The sequence below is a fragment of the Chrysemys picta genome, chromosome 4, assembly GCF_011386835.1.
Source record: "Chrysemys picta bellii isolate R12L10 chromosome 4, ASM1138683v2, whole genome shotgun sequence".
NCBI lineage: Eukaryota > Metazoa > Chordata > Testudines > Emydidae > Chrysemys > Chrysemys picta.
The window spans coordinates 62,199,424-62,222,028 of record NC_088794.1 but is presented as its reverse complement, the minus strand read 5'-3'; the positions used below and the strand labels follow the sequence as shown (position 1 = coordinate 62,222,028).

Here is a 22,605-nt window from a genome sequence, read left to right as displayed (position 1 = left end):
TAGGGCTGGTTGCCTTGGTGCCAAGAAGCCTTTAGAGGAAGGGGGGTGACCCCTCCCCAGTCCAATCCCCCACTGCCTGGGGTGGCTGGGTCACCTGCAGGGAGCATGGGGCAGTACTGTGCCCACCAGGGCTGAGGGGGCAGGAAGCTGGCAGGGAGTCCTGTGTGGGCGGCTGACTGTGCAGCAGGGCCCCTGCTCAAAGCTGAATCCTCTGCAAACGGCTGCAGTGGGAGCAGCCTGAAGAGCGCTGTGCCAGCCCAGGGGCCCACTTGGGGCTGCTCCACTTAGCCACACCTCCCCTTTCGCACCCACCAGGGACCCTGCAGGGCAGAGAGCTGGGCAGAGGACTGCTAACAGCTCGGCTCCTGCAACCGCTGCGCTCCATCCCTGACCTCAACTCTCCCTGCTTTGACCAGGCCCTGGCCCGCAGAGCTGCCCCCACCCCAGCTCCAGGGATGCCAACATTGTATTTCAAAATTAAGGGACTGTTTTCTGAGCCCCCCTGCCCCACCTCTCCTCCCCATATTAATACTAAGCAGGACTCACCTGCATTAGTTGGGGGTATTTCTTGCTGCTTTGGGCAGCAATCAGCAACTCCCGAGATGAAAGTTTTCATCTACAGAGATGAAAAAATCAGGTGTGTCCCTTGTAATAAGGGACTGTTGGCAAACCTAGCTCCAGCTGGGAGCTGCAGTGGGGTGGGGGAGCAGCGTCTCCTGCTCCTGAGGGCTGGGGCAGCATGGAGCCCCCTTCTCCAATCTCTGGGCTGTAAGACTCAGGCTCCCCTTCCCCCCAGGGCTGCTTCTAGGTGGTAGCTGTACCCATTTCAGCCCTTCCAGAGGCCCAGGGCAGCCAGGAGCAGGCAGGGTCCCTCACTAGCTCTATTGTGGTGTTAGCGGGAATTCACACGGGGTTGCAGGGCTGGCACTTGGCATGGCCCAGGCCTCCTGCCCCTAGCAGGAACCAGAGAAGGTGACACCTTCCAGCCCTGCTGGGGCCAAGCTGCTGAGCTGGACTCATGGGTTCCACCACCCGTGGGGAGTGGAAAGCGCTGGTGACCAAGGAGCTGGGTCTCCTGTGCAGTAGCATGTCTGCACTGGGCCTGCACCACACACAGCCCCTGGCTGGGCCCACTGCAGTCTGCTCTTGTACTGCAGGGTGCTGGTAACTTGGGCAAAGCAGTAATGGGCAAGCCTTCTCGAGCAGCTCTGAGAACGCAGCAAGCCCATGGAGGAATTGTTGGATAGTGGGACCAGTTGCCTGTCAGTCCTGGAGGTGCTGGCAATGCCTGTAGCACTGGCACCCTGCGTGTGTGGCTGTGCTGGCAGCTGGGGGGTCACCCAAATTCTGCAATTCCTGCGTTTGCAACATTGGAGCTGTGGGAATGAAACTCCTGTTGTGGGTGGCCAGTGCGCACTCTGGGCTGCTGCACCATGTGCCTGGGGCAGCACAGTTCTCTGCATGTCGGTGCTAGGGTTAGTGCTAGTGCAGGGGGACTGGCTATGGACGTGCAATAGGGCAGCCTGCCCCATTAGTGCTCACAGACCATTCCCATTTGCTACAGTGAGTCATAAGAGGACAAAGACTGAGTCAAGGGCCTTGATCATTGGAGCAGATTGTGTCTTGATCCCGTATTCAGCCCTGGGTGTGAGCAAGAATCGCCCACTGTCTGCTCCTGGGGTCCAACCCTTGCCCACTTGCTCACCTGCTGGGAGTGGAGAACCCCGGGCACCACTGCTCTCTCGGGGCACAATGCCCATCTATTTGGTGCCATCCCCTCTTCCCATCCTTTGGTACAGCCGCAGGGAATCTGTAACATGTGGCTGTGCTGCTATCAGGTGGACACATGGAATAGCAAGTAGTGGAGGGAGCACAAAGCCCTGGGCGGGACCAGGATTCTGCTCCACTGCCCCTGCGGTGTCTTTGGGTGCAATGGAGAGCAAAGGCCCCTGCCTCCTCCCCTGGGAGACTTCAAGGCTGGGTTGTCCAACACAGTGGACAGGGCTGGGCTGCAATGAACATAAAGGGACTTCTTGTGCAAGGTCACAGACAGGCCACAGGACTCACTCTTGCTCTCAGCCTGACACTACAGCCCCAGCTGCCTATGGTCACCAGGAGGTTCCCTCAACATCCTGGCCTGGACCCTGCTGTCATGGAAGGGACTGTAGGCTACCTAAGAGACATGAGACACACACAGGCCTGTCTGACACATCATAGAATATCAGGGTTGGAAGGGACCTCAGGAGGTCATTTAGTCTAACCTCAAATCAGGACCAATCCCCAGGCAGATTTTTACCCCAGTTCCCTAAATGGCCCCCTCAAGGATTGAACTCATAATCCTGGGTTTAGCAGGCCAATGCTCAAACCACTGAGCTATTCCTCCATAGGCCTGGCCAAGCCAGGGCCTGGGTTTATTCTTCCTCCTGCTCTCCCCTTTCCTTGTGCCGGCAGAAACTGCCCTGGTGGGTGCTTGCAGCTAGGGAACCTGCTGCACAAGCCCCAAGCATCCCAGAAGCCACCCCCACTAACTCAGTGGTCTACTTCCTAGATTCCAAGGCCAGAAGGGGCCACTGTGATCATCTAGTCTGACTTCCTGCATAGCACAGACCGCAGGGCCGGCTTTAGCAAGAGCGGGGCCCGATTCCTGGGGGCGGGGCTTGCTGCAAGCCCCGCCCCCAGGACCCGAGCCGGGGGGGCCGGGGGGACCCGAGCCGCGCCGCCGGGGGGGGGGCCGGGGGGGCCCGAGCCACGCCGCCGGGGGGGCCGGGGGGGGCCCGAGCCGAGCCGTGCTGTGCCGCCGGGGGGGGGGCCGGGGGGGCCCCGAGCCGAGCCGCGCCGCTGGGGGGACCGGGGGGGCCCCGAGCCGAGCCGCGCGGGCCCCGAGCCGCGCCGCGCCGCCGGGGGGCCGGGGGGACCCCGAGCCGCGCCGCGCCGCAGGGGGGCCGGGGGGGACCCGAGCCGCGCCGCGGGGGGCGGACGGGGGGGCCCGAGCCGCGGGGACCGGGCTGGAGCTGGGCCACGGGGGCCGTGCTGGGGCCTGCGGGAACGGGCCGCGCCTCCCCGGAGCCCTTCTCCCGCCCCCACCCCAGCTTACCTCGTGCTGCCGGCCGGCCCGCCCCTGCTGCTTAGTCTCAGACTTCCCGCGAATCTCTGATTCGCGGGAAGCAGGGGAGGGGGCGGGGCGTACAGGGGAGGGGAGGAGGGGGAAGTGAGCTGGGGGCGGGGTGAACAGCTGCAGCGCGGGGCCCTCTTGGCGCGGGGCCCAATTCAGCCGAATCGGCTGAATCGGCCTAAAGCCGGCCCTGCACAGACCAGCAAACTTAATAGATTCAAGGAGCTCAATCTATTTAGTTTAACAATGAGCATAAGGGGTGACTTGATTACAATTGCTAAATACATAGTTATTTACGAATGGGCTCTTTGATCTAGCAGAGGAAGGGCTAGAACAATCCAGTGTCTGGAAGTTTAAGCTAGACAAATTCAGGGTGGAAATAGGTGTACATTTGTAACAGCATAATTAACCAGTGGAACAGTTTGCTGCAGGGGCATGGTGGCTTCTCCATCACTGACAATGTTTACATCAAGAAGGGATGTTTTTCTAACAGCTCTTCTCTAGGAATTCTTTGGGGCCGTTCTCTAGCCTGTGTTACAGACTAGATGATCACAATGATCCATGCATCTTGGAATCCATAAATCTAAACTTCCCCAAAATTGTGGTCTTGGTGATTTACAGCTTGGATGGCACAGCTGAAAGGCGCTAGAAACTCCCAAATCTGCACTGCACAAGACATGCTAAGCCTCCCCCTTCTTACCTGGCACAGCAACGTTACCCCTCACTCTGCTGAGACTGCCAGCAAGGGGGCCTGTGCCAACTGGGACTGATTTTGCACCAGGCCTGTAAGCTCCAATAGCTTTTTGCTGTGGCCAGCTGTTCCCTGGACACTGAACTGAGACTTACCTAACAGCAGCCTGTGAGCAGCCATCTACAGGGAATGCCTGGTCACAGCAGGAGTGAAGCCATGGGAGCTCCTTCATAGCCCATCAAGTTAACGCCTAAGCTTTTCTCCAGTCCAGTAAATAGACTGTCTGCTCTTCTGTCTCTCACAGTAAGGCAAGTTTTCTGACCTTAAATCATTCTTGTAGCTCTACTCTGAACTCGTTCCAATTTGTCAACATCCCTTTAGAAATGTGGACATAGTATCCAGTCCTGCTCTCACCAATGCCAAATTCCACTCCCTGCTCCTACTCTACATTCCTCTGCTTATCCAGCCAAGAATCATGTGACCCTCTCTTAGCCACAGCGTGGGCCTGGGAGCTCATGGTCAGTTGGGCCCAGGATCCCAAGGTCTTTCCAGAATCACTGCATTCCAGGATACCGTTTCCCTGTTTCTAGATATAAGGCCTTGCATTTGTCTGTATGAAATCATATGTTGTTCAAATGAGCCCAGCTGACCATGTGATCCACCTCGCTCTGTAGAACTGATGTGGCTCCATTGCTATTTACCTCTCCATTAATGTGTCTTCTATAAAATTTATCTGCAGTGATTTCGTATTTTCTTTCAGATCATAGATACAAATATTGACTAGCATTGGACTGAGACCCAAAGGCTGTGGGATCCCACTAATTGCTGATTCCCCATTAACAATCACTGGACTGTGAGATTTCTCAGTAGCCACTTTTTGAATCTATTAAGTATGGGCCATATTGATTTTGAATGCTGCTGACTGTTGTGTGGTACTAAGACATACGCCTTACAGAGCTATAAGTATAGGCCATCCAATTACCTTAGCGATCAGACTAACTTGTCAAACAATGATATCAAGTTCATTTGACAAGACCTATTTTCTATAGAACTGTATGGCTCCAATATTTCTATCTTTACTGATGGAGTCCCATATCAACAATTATTTTACCCAGGATCAATCTCAGGCTAATAGGCTTCTAATTACACAGGTCATCTGGTTCACCCTTTTAAAGGTATGGAAAACTTGCCTCACGGTGAGACTCCAGGAGTTCACTCTATTTAACTTAGCCAAGAGAAAGTGAAGAGAGCCCAGATCCACAAAGGTATTTGATTTCAATGGAAGTTTGAAGCCTAAATACCCTTCTGTATTTGGGCCCTAAACCCCAGTTTTAGATGCCACTGTGATCTACAAAACCCCCACTCAGCTGCCACCTAACCCTACAGGCACCTACATTTGCAGGGTAAGTGTTCCCTGGGCACCTATGTTTCTGCCTGTGGGCATGTGCACTGCTACCTCAGGGCATGTTTACAAACTTTAATCGACCTACGTAATTACTGCAGTGGCTGATTTCCACACTACCCTCCTTCTGTCAGTGGTGCACATGCTCACCAGAAGCGCTTCCCCCGACTGAAGAGGGGCAGTGTGGGGGGTTGAGAGCCATGGCTCTCAGCTCCACACAGCTCCCCACCAGGAGTTCACAGGGAACAGGGGGCAGTCACCTGGGCTTCTCAGCCACCCACTGGGGGCAGCCACCCAGGCTTCTTGGCTCCCTGAGCAAGGAGCTGGGGTAGTAGGCAGCAGCCTGGCTGGGAGCTTGGGGGCTGGGTTCCCAGCAGGGAGCATGGGCAGCAGCCTGGCTGGGAGAGGGGAGCTGGGATGGGGGGGTAGCTGGGCTGTAGCTGGAGCCCATCACTGGCTTGGGCTTTCTTGTCAATTTCACGGCTCCAGCATAGAGCCATGAAATTGGCAATGACAGCCAACAGCTGATGTAACGCAGTGTCTACATGGACACTGTGTCGCCCTAACTACACCAACATAAGCCATATGCCATTATGTCAGTGTAGTAGGGCACTTACATTGGTGGGAGCAAGGCTGTAGTGTGTACACTGCCATAATTAGGTTGACATAAAGTTGCCTTATGTCAACCTAACTGTAGTGTAGACCAGGCCTAAGGCTAAGCATCTGGATGTCTGTCTCCCGTCTAAGGCCCGGTGCTATCCATGACCCACGGGAAGACAGCTGCTTCTCCACCTAACTCTCCTGTGGGGCCTGATCAGGGAGGCGTGCTCAGAGACCACCTAATGGATTGGGCCCCATTCAAAAGCTGGCAGCAGGTGGTGGTGCTGATCACTGTTAGTCCAGTGATCAGAGCACTCATCTGGGATGTGGGAAACCCAAGGTCAATTGCCTCCCTCCCTCCACCTAAGGAGAAAGGATTTGAATGGGGAGTTCCCACACCTCTCAGGTGACTTCTACAGCCACTGGTCTAAAAGTTCTAAGATGGCCGCCTCCTCCTCCAGTGTGAGGCAGGCACTTGGCACATTCCCACAAGAAATGCCTGGCTCCAGCAGAGGGTTCCTGGCAGGAGCACTGGAAGCTCCCTAGAACTGGGGAGCCACTGGTGGCTGGACCGTGGCCCCGCACCCATGGTCCACTCGTGCTCTGCCCTGAGGCCCCGCTCCTGCTTGGCCTCTTCCCCCAAGGCTCCACCCCCACTCTGCCTTTTCCCGCCCCTACTCTGGCTCTCACACCCAAGACCCCACACCCACTCTGCCTCTTCCTGCCATCATTCCACCTCTTCCCCCCGAGGCCCTGCCCACCGCTCACTCCTCTCCACCCCATCCCCCCGGTCACTTGCCCTGGCCCCCTGTTCTGGCACCCTTGGTTCCTAGCTGAGAACTGCTGGCACAGCTACGTGCTTCCCTGCAGCCTGGACTCAGATGCCAAACTCCCAGAGGGGGCAGGGCTTAGCACACCCCTTCTCCTCAGATCGCCTGGGAGCTAGCATAGGTGGCCAGTGTGCTGGCTTGTGTGCATGGCATTCTACGGGTATGTCTACACTACAGTTAGACACTCGCAGCTGGCCCCTGCCAGCTGCCTCAGGCAAAGGGGCTGTTTCATTGTGATGTAGGCATTTGGGCTTGGGCTGGGGCCCAGGCTCCAGGACCCTGCGAGGTGGGGGTCCCAGAACATCTGCTCTGCAATTACACAGCCCCTTAGCCCAGCCCAGTAAGCCTGAAGTAGCTGGTAGGGGCCAGCCCGGGGTGTCTAACTGCAGTGTAGACATACCATAAAGCACCTAGCTCTCCCCATTTATTGCATAGGGAGCCTAGACACCTATCTATGGCTTTGTTGATCCCAGTCGATAAGAACCAACACGGGCCGTAGATTTCTGATGATAGAGGGCTCTTTAATATAGCAGGCAAAGGCAATACAAGATTAAGTGTCTGGAAGCTGAAGTTAGACAAATGCAAAGGGCTTAAGGGTCATGGTGGAAACCAGCAGACCATGAGCACCCAGACCCACCAGAGCAATGCTGTGACTAAAAGGAATCACATGACTGTGGGATTTGTCCATGAGCATACTGAGCAGGAGAGCGAAGGTGTATCTCAGTACAGTGCTGGGGAGACCTTACTGCATTCACCCTTCAAAAAGGATGTTGAAACATTGGAAAGGGATCAGCAAAGAGCTCCAAGGACGATTCCAGGTCTGGAAAACCTGCATCACAGTTAGAGCTCTATCTATTTAGTTTACAGAAGAGAAGTTTAAGGGGTGACTTGATTGCTTTCTGTAAATGCCAACATGGGGAGATTTCTGACACTGGAGGGCTGGTCAACCCAGCACATAAAGACCCAAGAGCCAGTGGCTGGAAGGTGAAGCTGTAAAGGAGGCACACGTTTTACCAGTGAGAGCAATTAATCTTTGGAACAACTCACCTAGAGCTGTGGTGGATTCTCCTCACTTGGTGTTTTTAAATCAAGTGTGGGTATCTTTCTAACACAGGGGTTCTCAAACTGGGGGTTGGGACCCCTCAGGGGGTCACAAGGTTATTACATGGGGGGTCATGAGCTGTCAGCCTCCACCCCACACCCTGCTCTGTCTCCAGCATTTATAATGGTGTTAAATATATTTTAAAAGTGTTTTTAATTTATAAGGGGGGGGGGGGTCACACTCAGAGGCTTGCTAGGTGAAAGGGGTCACCAGAAGAAAAGTTTGAGAACCACTGGTCTAACAGAACTGCTCTAGCTCAGTGGCTCCCTAACTGGGATGTGAGCTCCATGTGGCATTCATTCACTTCACAACAATCTTTAAGAATCAGTGCAGTTGAGGAACCGCTGCTACCTCTTCCACAAGTTAAAGTCTCACTGCAGGATTTACTGGGTGAAATTCAATGGTCCACGTTATATGCAGGAGGTCAGACAACATGCAGTCACTGCTAGCCTACATTTCATCCAACTGCGGGGGATGCGTCTTGAGCAAGTCGGTCCTATCCAAGCAGGGGGCAGTGGTGCAGATGTAAGCCCATCCCCCAGAGGGTAGTTGTGCAGACACACACATACCGCCAGCTCGATGCTGCTGCCTCTGGCATCTGGGAGTGTGTGATACACAGGGGGCACATGGCAGACAGGTATCAGCCCCACACACATCTGCTAAATTCAGTATGAAGTGGTTTTGTTGCTTTCACATAAGTGACTACTAGGGTTATTATCTGTCAGTAGCCCCTGGAGCCCTGCAGAGTGCCAGGTGCTGCACAGACACATGGTTCACAGTTCATGGAGGATAGATCCATCAATGGCTATTAGCCAGGATGGGCAGGAATGGTGTCCCTGGCCTCTGTTTGCCAGAATCAGGGAATGGGCGACAGAGGATGGATCACTTGATGATTACCTGTTCTGATCATTTCCTCTGGGGCACCTGGCATTGGCTACTGTCAGAAGACAAGATACTGGGCTAGATGAACCTTTGGTCTGACCCAGTATGGCCTTTCTTGTATTCTTATAGTGAGTGGCAGGGCCTGCCCCAAAGAGCTTACAGTCTCAACAGACAAGACAAATGGGGATGGGGAAACAGAGGCATAGAGATTTGCTCAAGGTCATACAACAAGGCAATGGCAGAGCCGGAAATAGAACCCTCGTGTGCTATGGTGTCCTATCCACCACACTATGCGGTCTCGCATCAGTGGGATCCTGCTGTGCCCCCCAAGGTGACTGTGTTAAGAAGACAATGGGCTCCCTGAGACGACTAACCTGAAGTGTTTGAATCAGCCCGAATCAGCCCCATTGCTATGGGAGGAGGAAAGAGGCTTTCCTGCCCAGCTCGGAGTCCCAGGGACAGCAGGACAGGAGCTTGCCTGACTGCCAGAGCCTGACAGCACCCTCACACACACTTACACCACAGGAGAGCCCAAGAGAGGTGACTCCCTGATGTGCCATGCCTAGCCCCGCTGGGGTGACGCCAGGGCCGCCGAGAGCGGGTTCGGGCCCTGGTGAAAAAATTTTTTCGGGCCACCCCAGCACGGGTGGACCAGCTAAACAGGGCTGACAAGAGGGGGGGAAGCCGGGCCCCAGGCCCCCTTCCGGACGACCGGGCCCCGGTAATTTATACTGACTCCCCCCCCCCTTGGCCCTGGGTGACGCCCTGTGCACAGGGAGGCAGGTGTAGGAGCACTCTGCCTCCTCGGGATGCTCATGCTGGGATTTGCCTCCTGAGCAGCTGAGGGCAGAGACACTGACTATGTCCCCCTGGGGGCTTGTTGTCACGGACTATGTAAAGGAAACTCACCCTTCTAGCTGAGCTGTTGTCACACCGCATAGTGCAGCCTCCTCCCCTCAGCCAGAGGGCCCTGAAGGCCAAGGGTCTGTCCCTGCTCCTTGCTCAGTGGCTGGGATGTTTGATGGTACCCAAAGCCAGGCTGAATATGGTCCCTGCCCCCGCCAGGCGTCACCCTGCACTCTTCAAGTCCCAGAACACAGAAGGCATTTACCTATGCACAGGTTTAATCAGGTTTTTAGTGCACACTGATGGACACACTTGTCATTCCAGCTATGACAGCGCAGCAGTGGCTGCTGCACGGCACTGGGCAGCAGGAGGCGGGTGCATGGCTGGAGCAGGAGGCCACCACACATAGAGTGATGAGGCAGCTCACATCCTGCCTCCAAGCCTTACTCCTGCTTCTTGGGGAAAAGCATAATCTGGGCTTCAGTGCAGGCATCAGGGAGGGGAAATCCCCAGGGCAGTATTGCACAATTGGCCAGGTGGCTTTCCTTTGAAGCACCAAATACCAGCTGTTGGCAGAGGTGTGCCAGCAGCCTAGATAGGCTGAGTCTGAGGTGGCAGGGCACAGGCCAGAGGGGCCAGCAGGTCTGACTTAACAGAGCAGGAGCTAGGGCAGGACAGGCCGGACCAGTGATCAAATCTTGCGCACCTAGCTTCCCAGTGACCTGGCCATGGCCCCAGGCTGCCCAACTGTCCTAGAGGCCCTCCTGTCTCCCCCAGGGAAAGGGCAGTAAACAGTCTCAAATACTGTACTGAAGTGAACTAGGAGGAGCAATGACCCCAAATGACCCTGGCCAGCTGGGCAGGGACCACAGTCAGTGCCCTGGCACTACAGACAAGGTGAGAACTGATCTCTGTTACCCATTTCCAGGGATCCCAATGCGCCTGGGGAATGGTCAGTCACAGGTTTATCCACTTGTAGAGCAGGGAAAGGAGGAGAGGAAGAGATAGGCTGGGAAGCCAACCCGGCCTGCAGGGGAGGAGGCGGAGAGTTTCCCTCTGCCCTGCCGTATACATGGAGTGGGGGTGGGATCTCTAGCCTGAGGGTCAGGAAGGATGGCACTGATCAGGGGTGGGGAGATGGTGTTTCTCCAGGGAAATTCACACTCCAGCTCTGGGGGACTCCTGTGAAGCATGAGTTAAGCTCCCCTGCCGCTACTCCCATGAGCCACCTGGACCCAGTGAACCCCTAACCTTGCCACTGCTCCCTGGGGGCAGCATGGTGCGAGCGGGGACCCCCTTGGCCAGTGAACAGAGAATGCAATAGCATGGGGGCTGCAGCTCACCTGCGAGAGCAATGGTCGCACTTGCTTTGTGGGGCTGAGCTGCATGATGCTGGCCAGATGCCGGATGGAAGCAGGAGCCTCCTGCCATCCAGGGGCCATGAGAGGAGCCCCACTGGGCTTGGCAAGTGATCCTGGACACCCAAGTGCAATGCGGGGCCATCCGCTGTTAGTGTGCTATGCCCGGCCCCATGCAGGCTGCAATGGCAGCTCCTAATGTGAGGTTTCTCCTTCGGGAGGGAGCCCACTGGGAACAACGAGCCGTATCAGGCCCCACTGAGCAACAGGACTGTGGGTGCCTGCCAAGTGGCACCCTGGCCTGCCCCGGTGCCTGCGGCTTGCACCTGTCCTGCTGCAGCTGCAAATGGACAGGGCTCTCATGCTAGGTTTGGAGAAATTGCACCATGCCACAGGAGGTGCTGCCTAAGAGCCCCCCAGACCTTGGTTCCATGGCAATCGTTCTCAGGCTAATCTGCCCCTTTGGAAGGGCTGGCCTCTGCCAGGAGGACAAGGGGCCCATGGTCACACCATGGTCACACCAACAGGGCACTGCTCCCCCTCACAATTGGGCTATTGAGATCCCGGTGTCTGTGAGCGCTGAGCTCAGGTGGAGCCTTCGCAGAGGCGGCTTCAGCAGAGGGAACTCATCCCACAAAGGAGCCAGTGTCTGGCTGCACAAGAGCTTCCTTTGTGCTCATGTTGTGTGTTTTGGTCCCTCAGAACTCAGCCTCCCTCACTAAAGCCAGACAGAGCTGTGACACTCAGAAATGGCCCAGGGACTGCTGAAGTACCTCACTTGGCACATCCTTGGGGTACCCCACTTGGCATGCCCTGGTGACTGTGGGGGTACCCCATTCAGTAGGCCCTGGAGAGACCCACTTATCATGCCCAAGGGACTGCAGGGGGACCCCATTTGGCCCACCCTGGGGGGACCCACTTGTCATACTCAGGGGACCACAGGGGGACCCTAATTGGCATGGTCCCTCAGTGAAACAGGCAGGAGAGGGCAGGGGGTGTACTGCACCGCTTTGCTGAGAAGGTGGCAATGGCTAGTCTGGGACCAGGCACGGGGTGTCTGAGGTTCACAGGTGTCACAATGCAGCAGAGAAGCCCGCAGCAGGGGCTCATAAGCTCACAGTCCAGGGCACAAGGTGCTGACTTTGCAGTCTCTCTGGGGTCTCCTCAGGCTCCAGGGTAGGTAGGCTGTGGTGGGAGATAGGGCGGGGGTGCTGTGGAGGAAAGAGATGGAGAGCGTCATTCAGCAGAACCAAGTGCAGCGAGTGCCAGGATGAGACGGCTCCCACATGCCCCAGCCCTGGGGGTTTTGGGATAACTCGAGTGGGTGAGGCTGCAGCACACCCAGCCAATACACTCAGGGACCTACTGCTATGGCCAGCTGAGGGCAAGCTCTGGCATTATGGGGCTTAAGGCCTGGGCTCTAGCCCAGCTCCCCTCAGTATACAAGGGCCATCAATTCTGGGTCTGTTGCAGGGAATGCCCATTGAACACACAGGCTGTCACTGTTCTACAAGCCAGCCCCCAGTGCACTCTCCCTCCGGCACTGAGCGGAGGCCTTGCCACCTGCTCTCTGTGGAGGAGATCAGGGTCAGGGGACCATTCTCCTGCCCCATACCCAAAATCCCACCCTCTCCGCAGCCACAGGGTCATTTTGCAAGCTTCATGCTATCACCAAGGGCCTATCTATACTAGCCTAGAGTGTGCTCGGCTGGGGAGTGCCCACACCACCATTTAACTAGCCAGGGAACACATGTCAGGGCCTTGCCTTCGCTAGGGATGGACCTGGTGCCATCAGGTACACACAGACAAGCCCCCTGGGGCTGCTGCCTCCACACAAGGGTAAGCAGATGAGCTCTGAAGAGTGGGACTCCAGCACAGCCCTGGGCGAGTGGAGCTCACAGGCTGCGGTGTGAATTCAGGCCCCAGGGAGCAGGAGTGGGGAAGAGTGTGCAAGTGACAGCACTGCCAGAGAGCCCCTGGCGAGAGCACAGGCACATGGGGCAAGGCTTTCCAAAGCACGCAAGTGCCATGGGGAATAACACAGACCACCCCCCCCCGCCCTCCCCACATTGGGAACTACGCAGATCACTCCTCCCCACATCGGGATCTATGCAGACTGCCCTCCCCTGCCCTCCCCGCGTGGAGAACAATGAAGACTGTCCTCTGCACTGTGGGGAACCACACAGACTCCCTCCCCTGCCCTCTCCAAATGGAGGACAATGGAGATTCCCGTCCTTTCTGTTGTGATAACTGCGCCTATACATTTACCCTAATTGTAAGCTGAGCTGTAAAACATGAGTGAAGGCTCATAAACTGTCCCAAGAACTGATAACAACAAATGCTGATGGGAAAAGATGCAGCGGCGAGACCGAAGACAGAATTAATCCAAACAAAAGGGGCTTCCAATATAAAAGGATTGTGTTAAGAACATGCCAGGTAAACAAGGGTGTGACTGGAAAATCAATTAACCACAATTGGTATGTTGGAAACCAGGCTAAATCCATAAATAAAATACTGAGGGGCTGAGCTATTCCACCCATCACCCCTTTTGGGGTCCTCAAAAAGGGATTTTCAGGGGAATCTGCCTTCTGCAACACTGGCGGACTGAAAAAGAGGAGATGGGGAAGGAGCAATCTTCACTGTCACAGCTGCCACCCCGGATCCCAGATCTTCTCCTGCCTAACCATGAGAAATGTCCTGACCAGACCAGGCTGGGGAGGGGGCCTGATGACATCAGTACTGGCTCAGGTTCAAGGGGCTCAGGCTGAAGGGTTGTAACTGCAGTACAGACATTCGGGCTCAGGCTGGAACCCTGGCTCTAGGACCCTGCGAGGTGGGAGGGTCCCAGGGCTCGGGCTGCAGCCTAAGCCTGAATGTCTACGCCACAATTAAACGGCCCCTTACCCCAAGGCCCACGAGCCCGCGTCAGCTGGCACAGGCCATCCACAGATGTGTAATTGCAGTGTTCGTGTAGACGTAGCCAGAGTGGCTGATCAGAGCGTGTGCTGGGCCTGGGGTTTTCCAGCACTGTCGTAGCAAGTGACCCCAGAGACAGAAGCTCTCCTGTTCTGTTCTTTTCCCGCTTCTCTGTGTTCGTCTTGGTTCGTCTGCTAGGATGCGGGATCAGACTTTAACAGCAGCAGCAACAACAGCTCCAGCCCAGTAACTTCTCTTTAACCCAAATAGATGGTTATTACCCACTCTGATACCATCTAAAAGACTGTCAGAGTCAGACATGGGCTTTTTCCTTTCAAGACTCTCCAGCTAAAGGGACAGGGAATGAGAGAGGCTGTTACAACACAAGCCTTTCACAGGTTTCCTTTCTGTTCTGTCTCTTTACTGAAGTGTTAAAAGATGTGTAATGGTGGGTTGGTGTGTGGGACTGAGCAGGCTGAGGTCTCTATGTACCAAACCCTGGACCTTGCTAAACACTGGTTAAAGTTGGATGGTGACAGGGTCATGTTAACACCTTTGACACTTTGGGACCCTTTATTCCATCTCAATGAATACAAACAACCCCTCCCCTCCCGACCGAGAACAATGAACCCCCACTCCCTATGGAACCTGCTGGGTGCTGAACCCTTCTGAGAATATGCCTGTGAGTACTGAATCTCAGGGCAGAGGATACAGATTGTCCCCTAAGCGATTAGTGTCAACGGAGACCCCAGGGCTCCTAGTTTTGGAGGGACGCAACTCTGTAAAGAAGAGCGCTTCAAGCAGTGTTGTGGTTCCTGCTGCTCTTACCTGCTGGGTTGTACAGCGGGGGCCCTGCTGGGTACATCGGATACTGTGCAGCTGGGGCAGTGGGCGGATACATGGCCATGGGGGCATAGCCTGGCTGTGGGGGTGCAGGTCCTGCTTTGGGATCCACAGGGTAAGTGAATGGTGGCTGAGCTGGGTAGCTGGACAACGGGATCTCCTGGCCTGCGTGACAAAGACAAGGTTTGCGCTTCAAGTCCCAGAGTGTGCAGTGCCACTCTCCTGCTACAGAGCAGGAGCACTTTGCAGCGAATACCCCCTCCCCATCCCCTTTTGAGACGCCTCCAGCAGGCTTTCTCCAAGCCAGGCCCCAAAGCACCTCAGAGCTTCCGAAATACTGCAGGCTCTCTGACAAACTTCCAACAGACCCCCACCCCAAGACTCCACCACAGAGAGATCCCACCAGGCCACCCCAGACACCCCCATTGTAAGAGACTCTGCATCAAACAGCTCCCTGAGACACTCAAGCTCCTGTGGACCATTCCATTTTGGGGCAAAAATATGTCTGGGGATTGGTCCTGCTTTGAGCAGGGAGTTGGACTAGATGACCTCCTGTGGTCCCTTCCAACCCTGATATTCTATGATTATATGATTCCACGCCTGCAGCTCCATAGCGCACTAAAACGGCATAGTGCACTGGGGCTAGAATGCCCAGGGTGGGAAATTGCCATCATCCCCAGGCCCGAGAGCCCTAGCTTCCTGCCTGGACTGGACCCTCCCTTAGCAAGCACCACAGACTCAAGCTTCACCACCGGATCGGCCAGCAAAACGTTTAAGGGAGCTGCAAAGGCCAGGTGTCCAACGGAGGAGGTGACTGCTCCAAACCTCCCATGGGGCTTTCAAAAGGACGTGCTCTACCCTGAGCAGTGGGGCCCCGTGACATCCCAAGCTCTGCTGGGCTGGACACCCACATCCTGAGTGAACCTCTCTGCTGAGAGCCCCAGGAACCTGCTTCAGATGCTACAGGGACCATGTACACCCCCTAAAACTCACTATCTGCAAAGAGTAGAGATAGTTCCTCCTTCCAGCCCAACATTTTACAGTGACCACAGTGCAGGGAGTAGTGCTGGGCTGGCAGCCCCAGAGATAGAGTCACAAAACAAGTACAGAAGGAGCACAGTAGGCACCCCCACCCCCTGCGAATGTCCCTCCATCGAGTCGTGGGGGTAGGAGAGGGTCGCTTAGTCTCCAGGGCCCATTCATGGGCGGCGGGTATTTACTCCTGGGGGAATTCTGTGCTAATGCGCATGCACAGAATTTATGTCCCCTGCAGATTTCTTTGCTTCCCTGCAGAAAAATGACTTTCTGATGGGGAAGCAGAGGGAAGCCACAAGAGTAGTCATGCAACCTTCCCCAGGAGTATGTTTCAGGTGCCCAGGGCAGTCAGCAGAGAGGTAAGTCACAGTAGGGCAGGAGGCAGGATTGGGGAAGATCAGGCTGGTGGCTCCTAACCTGTGCTGGGCTCAGCTGCTAGTCCCAGCTGGGATGGGGAGGATGGGACTTCCTGTTTCCCTGCATGGCATCTGGGGCTGGGTCAAACCCACCCCCAGATTTCTCCCCTGGCTGCAGGAAACTACAAACTCCCCCCCCCTGCCTGCTTCCTGCACCCATCGCTTCTGAGTTGCACAGGGAGGGATCCCTGTACAGGGAGCTGCACCCCCATCTGCCCCCATGCATCTAGCCCCCCTCATGCCCAGACCCTCCCGTCAAGCCTCACTCTCGCACACTCAGAAGCCCCACGATGAGCCCCACTCCTCCTGCACCTGAACCACCCCAATGAGCCACCCTCACCCGGATCCCCACCCCACCAAGCCCCAACCAGCTGCACCTGGATCTCCATCCCAATGAGACCCACTTCCCCCGCATCTGGACCCCTCACTGAGCACCCCATACCCAGAACCCCCTGCCAAGCTCTATCCTCCCCATACCCAGACCCAGGCTGCTGAGCTCCAACCACCTTCATCCCTGTGCAGAGTCTCATTACCATTGCATCCAGAACCACCACCCCCAAACAAGCCCCTGTGCATCCAGATCCCCTCTGCAGCTGGATCCCCCACTGAGCTGCCCGCACCCAGATTGCCCAACACAGAATTCTTTCACCCCACACCTGGATCCCCCCACTCTAAGCCCCTCCACACTTGGATTATGCCTTGCTGAGCCTGCCTGCCCACAAGGAGGGACAGGGCCCTGGGGTGTTTCTGGGGCAGGCCCGGCCCTTGCACTGTGTCAGCGTTGAGTGCAGCCTCACTGCTGAGTTCATGTCCCGGGGGGGGCCGGAGCTGCACAGTGATCTCCCACCTCTGTGCGGCCAGTGGCCTGTAGTCCCCAAAACCATGCTGAAGCCTCTACATTTATTTGACAAATAAAATTAGCAGAATTTTAAAATATTGTGTGCAGAATTTTTATTTTTTGGCACAGAATGCCCTCAGGAGTAGGTATTGAAGGGCAGGGAAGGCTGAGCCTCCCCAAACAGCCTTGCGTGACCCCGCCCATGCTCCGCCCCCAGATCCCTTCTTGCTTCCCGGTGCTGTGCTGCGGGGGGGCTCTGCCACCCATGGCTGGGGCCCCTAGACTGATGCTGGGGCTAATGGGGGCCAGCCTGTGCTCCGGGGCTGGAGGGAGGGAACTCTGGGGCTGCAGGGAAGGGGGGCATGCCGCCCGCCCTCCTGCCCAGTGCTCTGGGGCTGGGGGAGGAGGGCCCTGCCACCCGCCTGGTACGCTGTGGGTGGCCTGGGACTGTGGGAGGTAGCTGGCAACCGCGCAGGGCGTAGAGGGGTTCTGGCCTCTAGCAGGAGGGGCGGGGCCTTGGGCAGAAGGGGTGGGGTGGGCTGGGCTGGACTGGATCGGGGGCTAGCCTCCCCGAGCCTGGGGTTAGGGTGACCAGATGTACCGATTTTATCGGGACTGTCCCAATATTTACTTGTTTGTCCCACGTACCGACCCATCTTTGGTTGGGACGCGAATTGTCTCAATATTTTGCACTCCGGCGCACAGGCAGAGGGGGCTCGTGCCCTCCCCGCCCCCAACTCAGCCCTGGCCCTACCCCAACTCCGCCCCATCCCTGCCCCATTGGATCCCTCCCCAAATCCCCGCCTTGGCCCCCCCTCTTCCCCAAGCACGCCGCATTCCTCCTCCTCCCCCCTCCCTCCCAGGCTTACGCGAATCAGCTGTATGGCGGTGCAAGTGCTAGGAGGGAGGGGAGAGAAGCAGGACGTTGCAGCCCGCTCAGGGGAAGCGGAGGTGAGCTGGTACGGTGGGGGGGAGGGGCAGGGAGCTGCCGGTGGGTGCTCAGCCCCCACCAATTTTTCCTATGCTCCGGCGACTCCCCCTCTGTGAGTCTCTCATCTGGTCACCCTACCTGGGGTTCACCTGCCACCCATGGGCCCATTCATCTCTTGGTCTCTGCTGAGATGTAATTCGCAAAATCATATGCGGCATATGGCTGAGAACTTCAAAATTGGATGGTAACAGACTGCAAATCTGGTGATATTCTCAACAAAGAAACGGCCTCAACCAGGCCTGGAGCTCTTTCCATTGCTTCACACGGACTCAACAGACACTCTAGATGTCAGAGTGACAATCCTGGAATCTTATTATATAGATGAGTGGAGAATGGGACCGGGATTGTGATGCTAGCAAGCCAGGTGCCAGCTCATGCCAGGCCCCTAGCACTGACAAATGCAAAGCTAGAAACCAGTCTGGCTCCCCTGACTGTTAGTATTTGTAAAGTAAGAATTAGGTTTATGAAAATGCGTTTGGTGTTTAGACTTTATGGAATGCTTGTAAATTGCTGCTGGCATTAATCTCACTTATAATACCTTAAGATTCTGTCACAGGTATTTTTAGTAGAAGTCAGAGACAGGTTGCAGGCAATAAACAACAATTCATGGAAGCCTGCAACCTGTCCCTGACTTTTACTAAAAATACCTGGGGGGGGGGGGGGGGGAACAAACAGAGCACGGTTGGGGCTTGCATCTGCTCCAGCCATGCTGCTGCTCCTGCAGCAGGGGCTGACTGCTGCTGCTCCATCCCCAGGAGGGCTGACCCAAACCCAGCTGCTGCTCTAGCAGGCCGGGGACTACTGCACCAGCAGCTGGAGGCTGGCTACTGGTCAGCTGTTTGGCAGCCTTGGGGTTGACTGCTGGTCAGCTATCCCTGCAGCACTCCCGGCCATTATGCTCTGGCAGCCCCCCAGCTAGCCACTGGCCAGTGGTTCCAGGGGCTGCTGCTCCGGCCTGATCGCTGCTCCAGCAGTCCCGGGCTGACTGCAGCCACCATTCCGGCGGCAGCAGCTCCGTGTCTGTGGGGCTGGCTGCCGGTCAGCTGTTCCAGCAGCTGCTGTTCCGGCAGTCCTGGGGCTGGCCATCAGTCAGCTGTTTGCCAGCCCCTCCAACCATTGTTCTGGTGGCCCCAGGGTTGGCTGTGGTGGCCATTGCTCTGGCAGCCCCAGGGCTGACTGCAGGTCTGCTGCTCCGGTGCCGTGCCACCCTGCACCCCACCTCGCGCCCCAACCCCCAGCTCCAGCGGCCCTGGGGCTGGCCACTGGCCAGCTGTTCCGCGAGCCTCAGCTCCAGCCCTGACCCAGAAGTCCTGGAGGTCCCGGAAAGTCCTCCCGTGACTAAATCGTATTCTTATCCATGTTACAAGCAGAGCCGGCTTTAGCAAGAGTGGGGCCCGATTCCTGGGGGCAGGGCTTGCTGCAAGCCCCGCCCCCAGGAATCGAGCCGCGCTCCGGCTGGGGTTGCCGGGCTTGGGTCCGACCCGGAGCCACGCCGCGGGGGCCGGGCCAGACCCGAGCAGCGCCGCGGGGACCGGGCCGAGGCCGGGGCCAGAGCCGCGCCGCGCCGCGGGGACCGGGCCGGGGCCGCGCCGGGCCGGAGCCGCGCCGCGGGGACCGGGCCAGGCCGGAGCTGCGCCGCGGGGACCAGGCCGGGGCCGGGCCAGAGCCGCGCCGTGGGGACCGGGCCGGGCCGGGGCCGCGCCACGGGGACCGGGCCGGAGCCGCGCCATGGGGACCGGGCCGGGGCCGGGCCGGAGCCGCGCCGCGGGGACTGGGCCGGAGCCGCGCCGCGCCGCAGGGACCGGGCCGGGGCCGGGGCCGGGGCCGGGCCGGAGCCGCGCCGCGGGGACCGGGCCGGGGCCGGGCCGGAGCCGCGCTGTGGGGACCAGGCTGGGGCCGCGCCGGGCCGGAGCCGCGCCGCGGGGACCAGGCCGGGCCGCGGGGACCGGGGTGGAGAGCTGCAGCGCGGGGCCCTCTTGGTGCGGGGCCCAATTCAGCTGAATCGGCTGAATCGGCCTAAAGCCGGCCCTGGTTACAAGGTAGTATTTAAGTGTTTGCTCTGAACCTCTAAAAGCACCAGAAGCATTACCAAGTGTGAAATACTAGTTTACCACAGGAGGTATTATCTCCTGCCCAACAAAAAAACATAGGAACATAAGAACGGCCACACTGGGTCAGACCAAAGGTCCATCTAGCCCAGTATCCTGTCTTCCGACTGGCCAATGCCAGGTGCCCCAGAGGGAATGAACAGAACAGGTAATCATCAAGTGATCCATTCCCTGCCTCCCATTCCCAGCATCTCGCAAACAGAGGCTAGGGACACCATCCCTGCCCATCCTGGCTAATAGCCATTGATGGACCTATCCTCCATGAATGTATCTAGTTCTTTTTTGAACCCTGTTATAGTCTTGGCCTTCATAACATCCTCTGGCAAAGATTTCCACAGGTTGACTGTGTGTTGTGTGAAGAAATACTTCCTTTTGTTTTTTTTAAATCGGCTGCCTATTAATTTCATTTGGTGACCCCTAGTGCTTGTGTTATGAGGAGTAAATAACACTTCCTTATTTACTTTCTCCACAGCAGTCATGATTTTATAGACCTCTATCATATCCCCCCTTATTCGTCTCTTTTCCAAGCTGAAAAGTCACATTCTTATAAATCTCTCCCCATACGGAAGCCGTTTCATACCCCTAATCATTTTTGTTATCCTTTTCTGAACCTTTTCCAATTCCAATATATCTTTTCTGAGATGGGGTGACCACATCTGCACGCAGTATTCAAGATGTGGGTGTACTGTGGATTTATACAGAGGCAAAATGATATTTTCTGTCTTATTATCTATCCCTTTCTTTTAATGATTCCCAACATTTTGTTCGCTTTTTTGACTGCCCCTGCACATTGAGTGGATATTTTCAGAGAACTATCAACAATGACTCCAAGATCTCTTTCTTGAATGGTAACAGCTAATTTAGACCCCATCATTTTATATGTACAGTTGGGAATTTAGACACCAGACAAATTGTTGTGGAACATCAGAGAACAAAATACTTTGTTGATTGCTCCCCCCCATGCCAATGAAGAGGAGCTGTGCATGAGGACTCATCCCATCAGCTTGAGCTCTGCGGGAAGGGAATAAAAATCCCTGACAGGAAGAACTGGATCTCTTTGCTGCTTGGACTTTGTGAGGGTAAGATTTCTAAGCACAAGCAAGGGATCCCCAGCTGCTTAGCCTGGGTTAGCCCTAGAGGACATATTAAATATTACATATTACAGCAGCCTCTGTTACCTTTTGGAACCTAAGACTGTAACTCATTTGTGTGTGTATGTTTACCTGCTTTAACCTTGTAAATAACTCTCATTTCTTTTTCTTAGTTATTAACTCTTTAGTTAATATATTATAGTATTGGCTACAAGTGTTGTCTCTGGTGTGAGATCTGAGGTGCAAGTGACCTGCGGTAAGTGCTTTGGGACTTGGAGAAACCTGAATATTATGGTGATGTTGGGTGTAAGGGACCATCGACCACAAAGGCAAGCTTCTCTGGGTGGCAAGATCATAGAATCATAGGGATAGAAGAGACCGCAAGGCTTATTTACTATAACCCCCAGAGATGGATCGGAGTACCCAAGGGAACTGTCTGTGGTTCCATGTTGAGGCTGGTGTAGTGTCTGAGGAGTTTACACTTGATTGATTGGTGAAATACAAATATAGAACTCACAGCGAATTTGGGGTGTGTGTCCTCTTTCTTGACAGTCTGCCCTGAGGTTGGTACTCATGCTCCTGAGCCACTGCAGACAGCTTAACAGGGACGAGGAGCTGGAGGTGGGGACAGGACGGGTTAGGGACAGGTTGGAAGAGACAGGGCAGAAGGGGTGAAATATGTGTGTGTACTGGGGGGACGGGACAGGTAGAGTGTCTGTGACCACTAGAGAATACCCCCCTGCAGAGCCTGGAATGGAACCCACAAATCCAGGGTTTCATCATTCCTCTGATGTCAGCAAATATCTGTGAAACCCATTAGCAAAATGTCTCTCTAGTGCTGGTCCATATAGAGGATGACAACCTACTGTGATCAATTACTTCCTTAGCTCAAGTGATAAGAGATCTGTGCAGTGGATCAAAAGGTTCCAAACCCGATGATGACTCATGTGGATGTCAATATGAGGCACGTTATGTAATTTCTGATTTTTCAGTTTGCTGTTCTAAAAACCTAGAATATTACACACAAAAAACTATGGTAAGGTTGCAAAGTCAAAAACACAGAAGTTAGGAAATGCCAGAAATAAGGTTGCCTGTGCAACCTTAATTCAGCCTCCCACTTTTGCATATGCATGATGATACATGATCATGTTGTATTTTTCCCCGTGCCGCATTCAGTGCACAGGATGGACAGTGCTCAGTTAATGAGCAGCTAGTCAATATTTTCCTCCCCTCCCTCCCTCCTGGACACACACACTACAGTCACCCTAATTAACATAAGAACATAAGAAAGGCCGTACCGGGTCAGACCAAAGGTCCATCTAGCCCAGTATCCTGTCTACCAACAGTGGCCAATGCCAGGTGCCCCAGAGGGAGTGAACCTAACAGGCAATGATCAAGTGATCTCTCTCCTGCCATCCATCTCCATCCTCTGACAGACAGAGGCTAGGGACACCATTCCTTACCCTCCTGGCTAATAGCCATTAATGGACTTAACCACCATGAATTTATCCAGTTCTCTTTTAAACTCTGTTACTAGCCTTCAC

The 22,605-nt window shown here is 55.6% G+C and overlaps 1 protein-coding gene across 2 annotated transcripts in view; it reads right to left on the bottom strand.

Annotated features, from left to right (window-relative positions):
- Positions 1 to 7,135: 7,135 nt before the first annotated feature.
- SHISA4 (shisa family member 4) overlaps positions 7,136 to 22,605 on the bottom strand; it is a 62,976-nt gene continuing 47,506 nt past the window's right edge. The window contains exons 4-5 of one of the 2 annotated variants that reach the window (XM_065595129.1): positions 14,568 to 14,747; positions 7,136 to 12,034 (exon numbers count right to left, since the gene is read on the bottom strand). In XM_065595129.1, coding sequence (XP_065451201.1) covers positions 11,988 to 12,034; positions 14,568 to 14,747 — 227 coding nt within the window. In that variant the 3' untranslated portion in view covers positions 7,136 to 11,987. Of the gene's footprint in view, positions 12,035 to 14,567; positions 14,748 to 22,605 lie in introns of those variants that run through there. The other variant, XM_065595128.1, reaches the window with a different exon arrangement.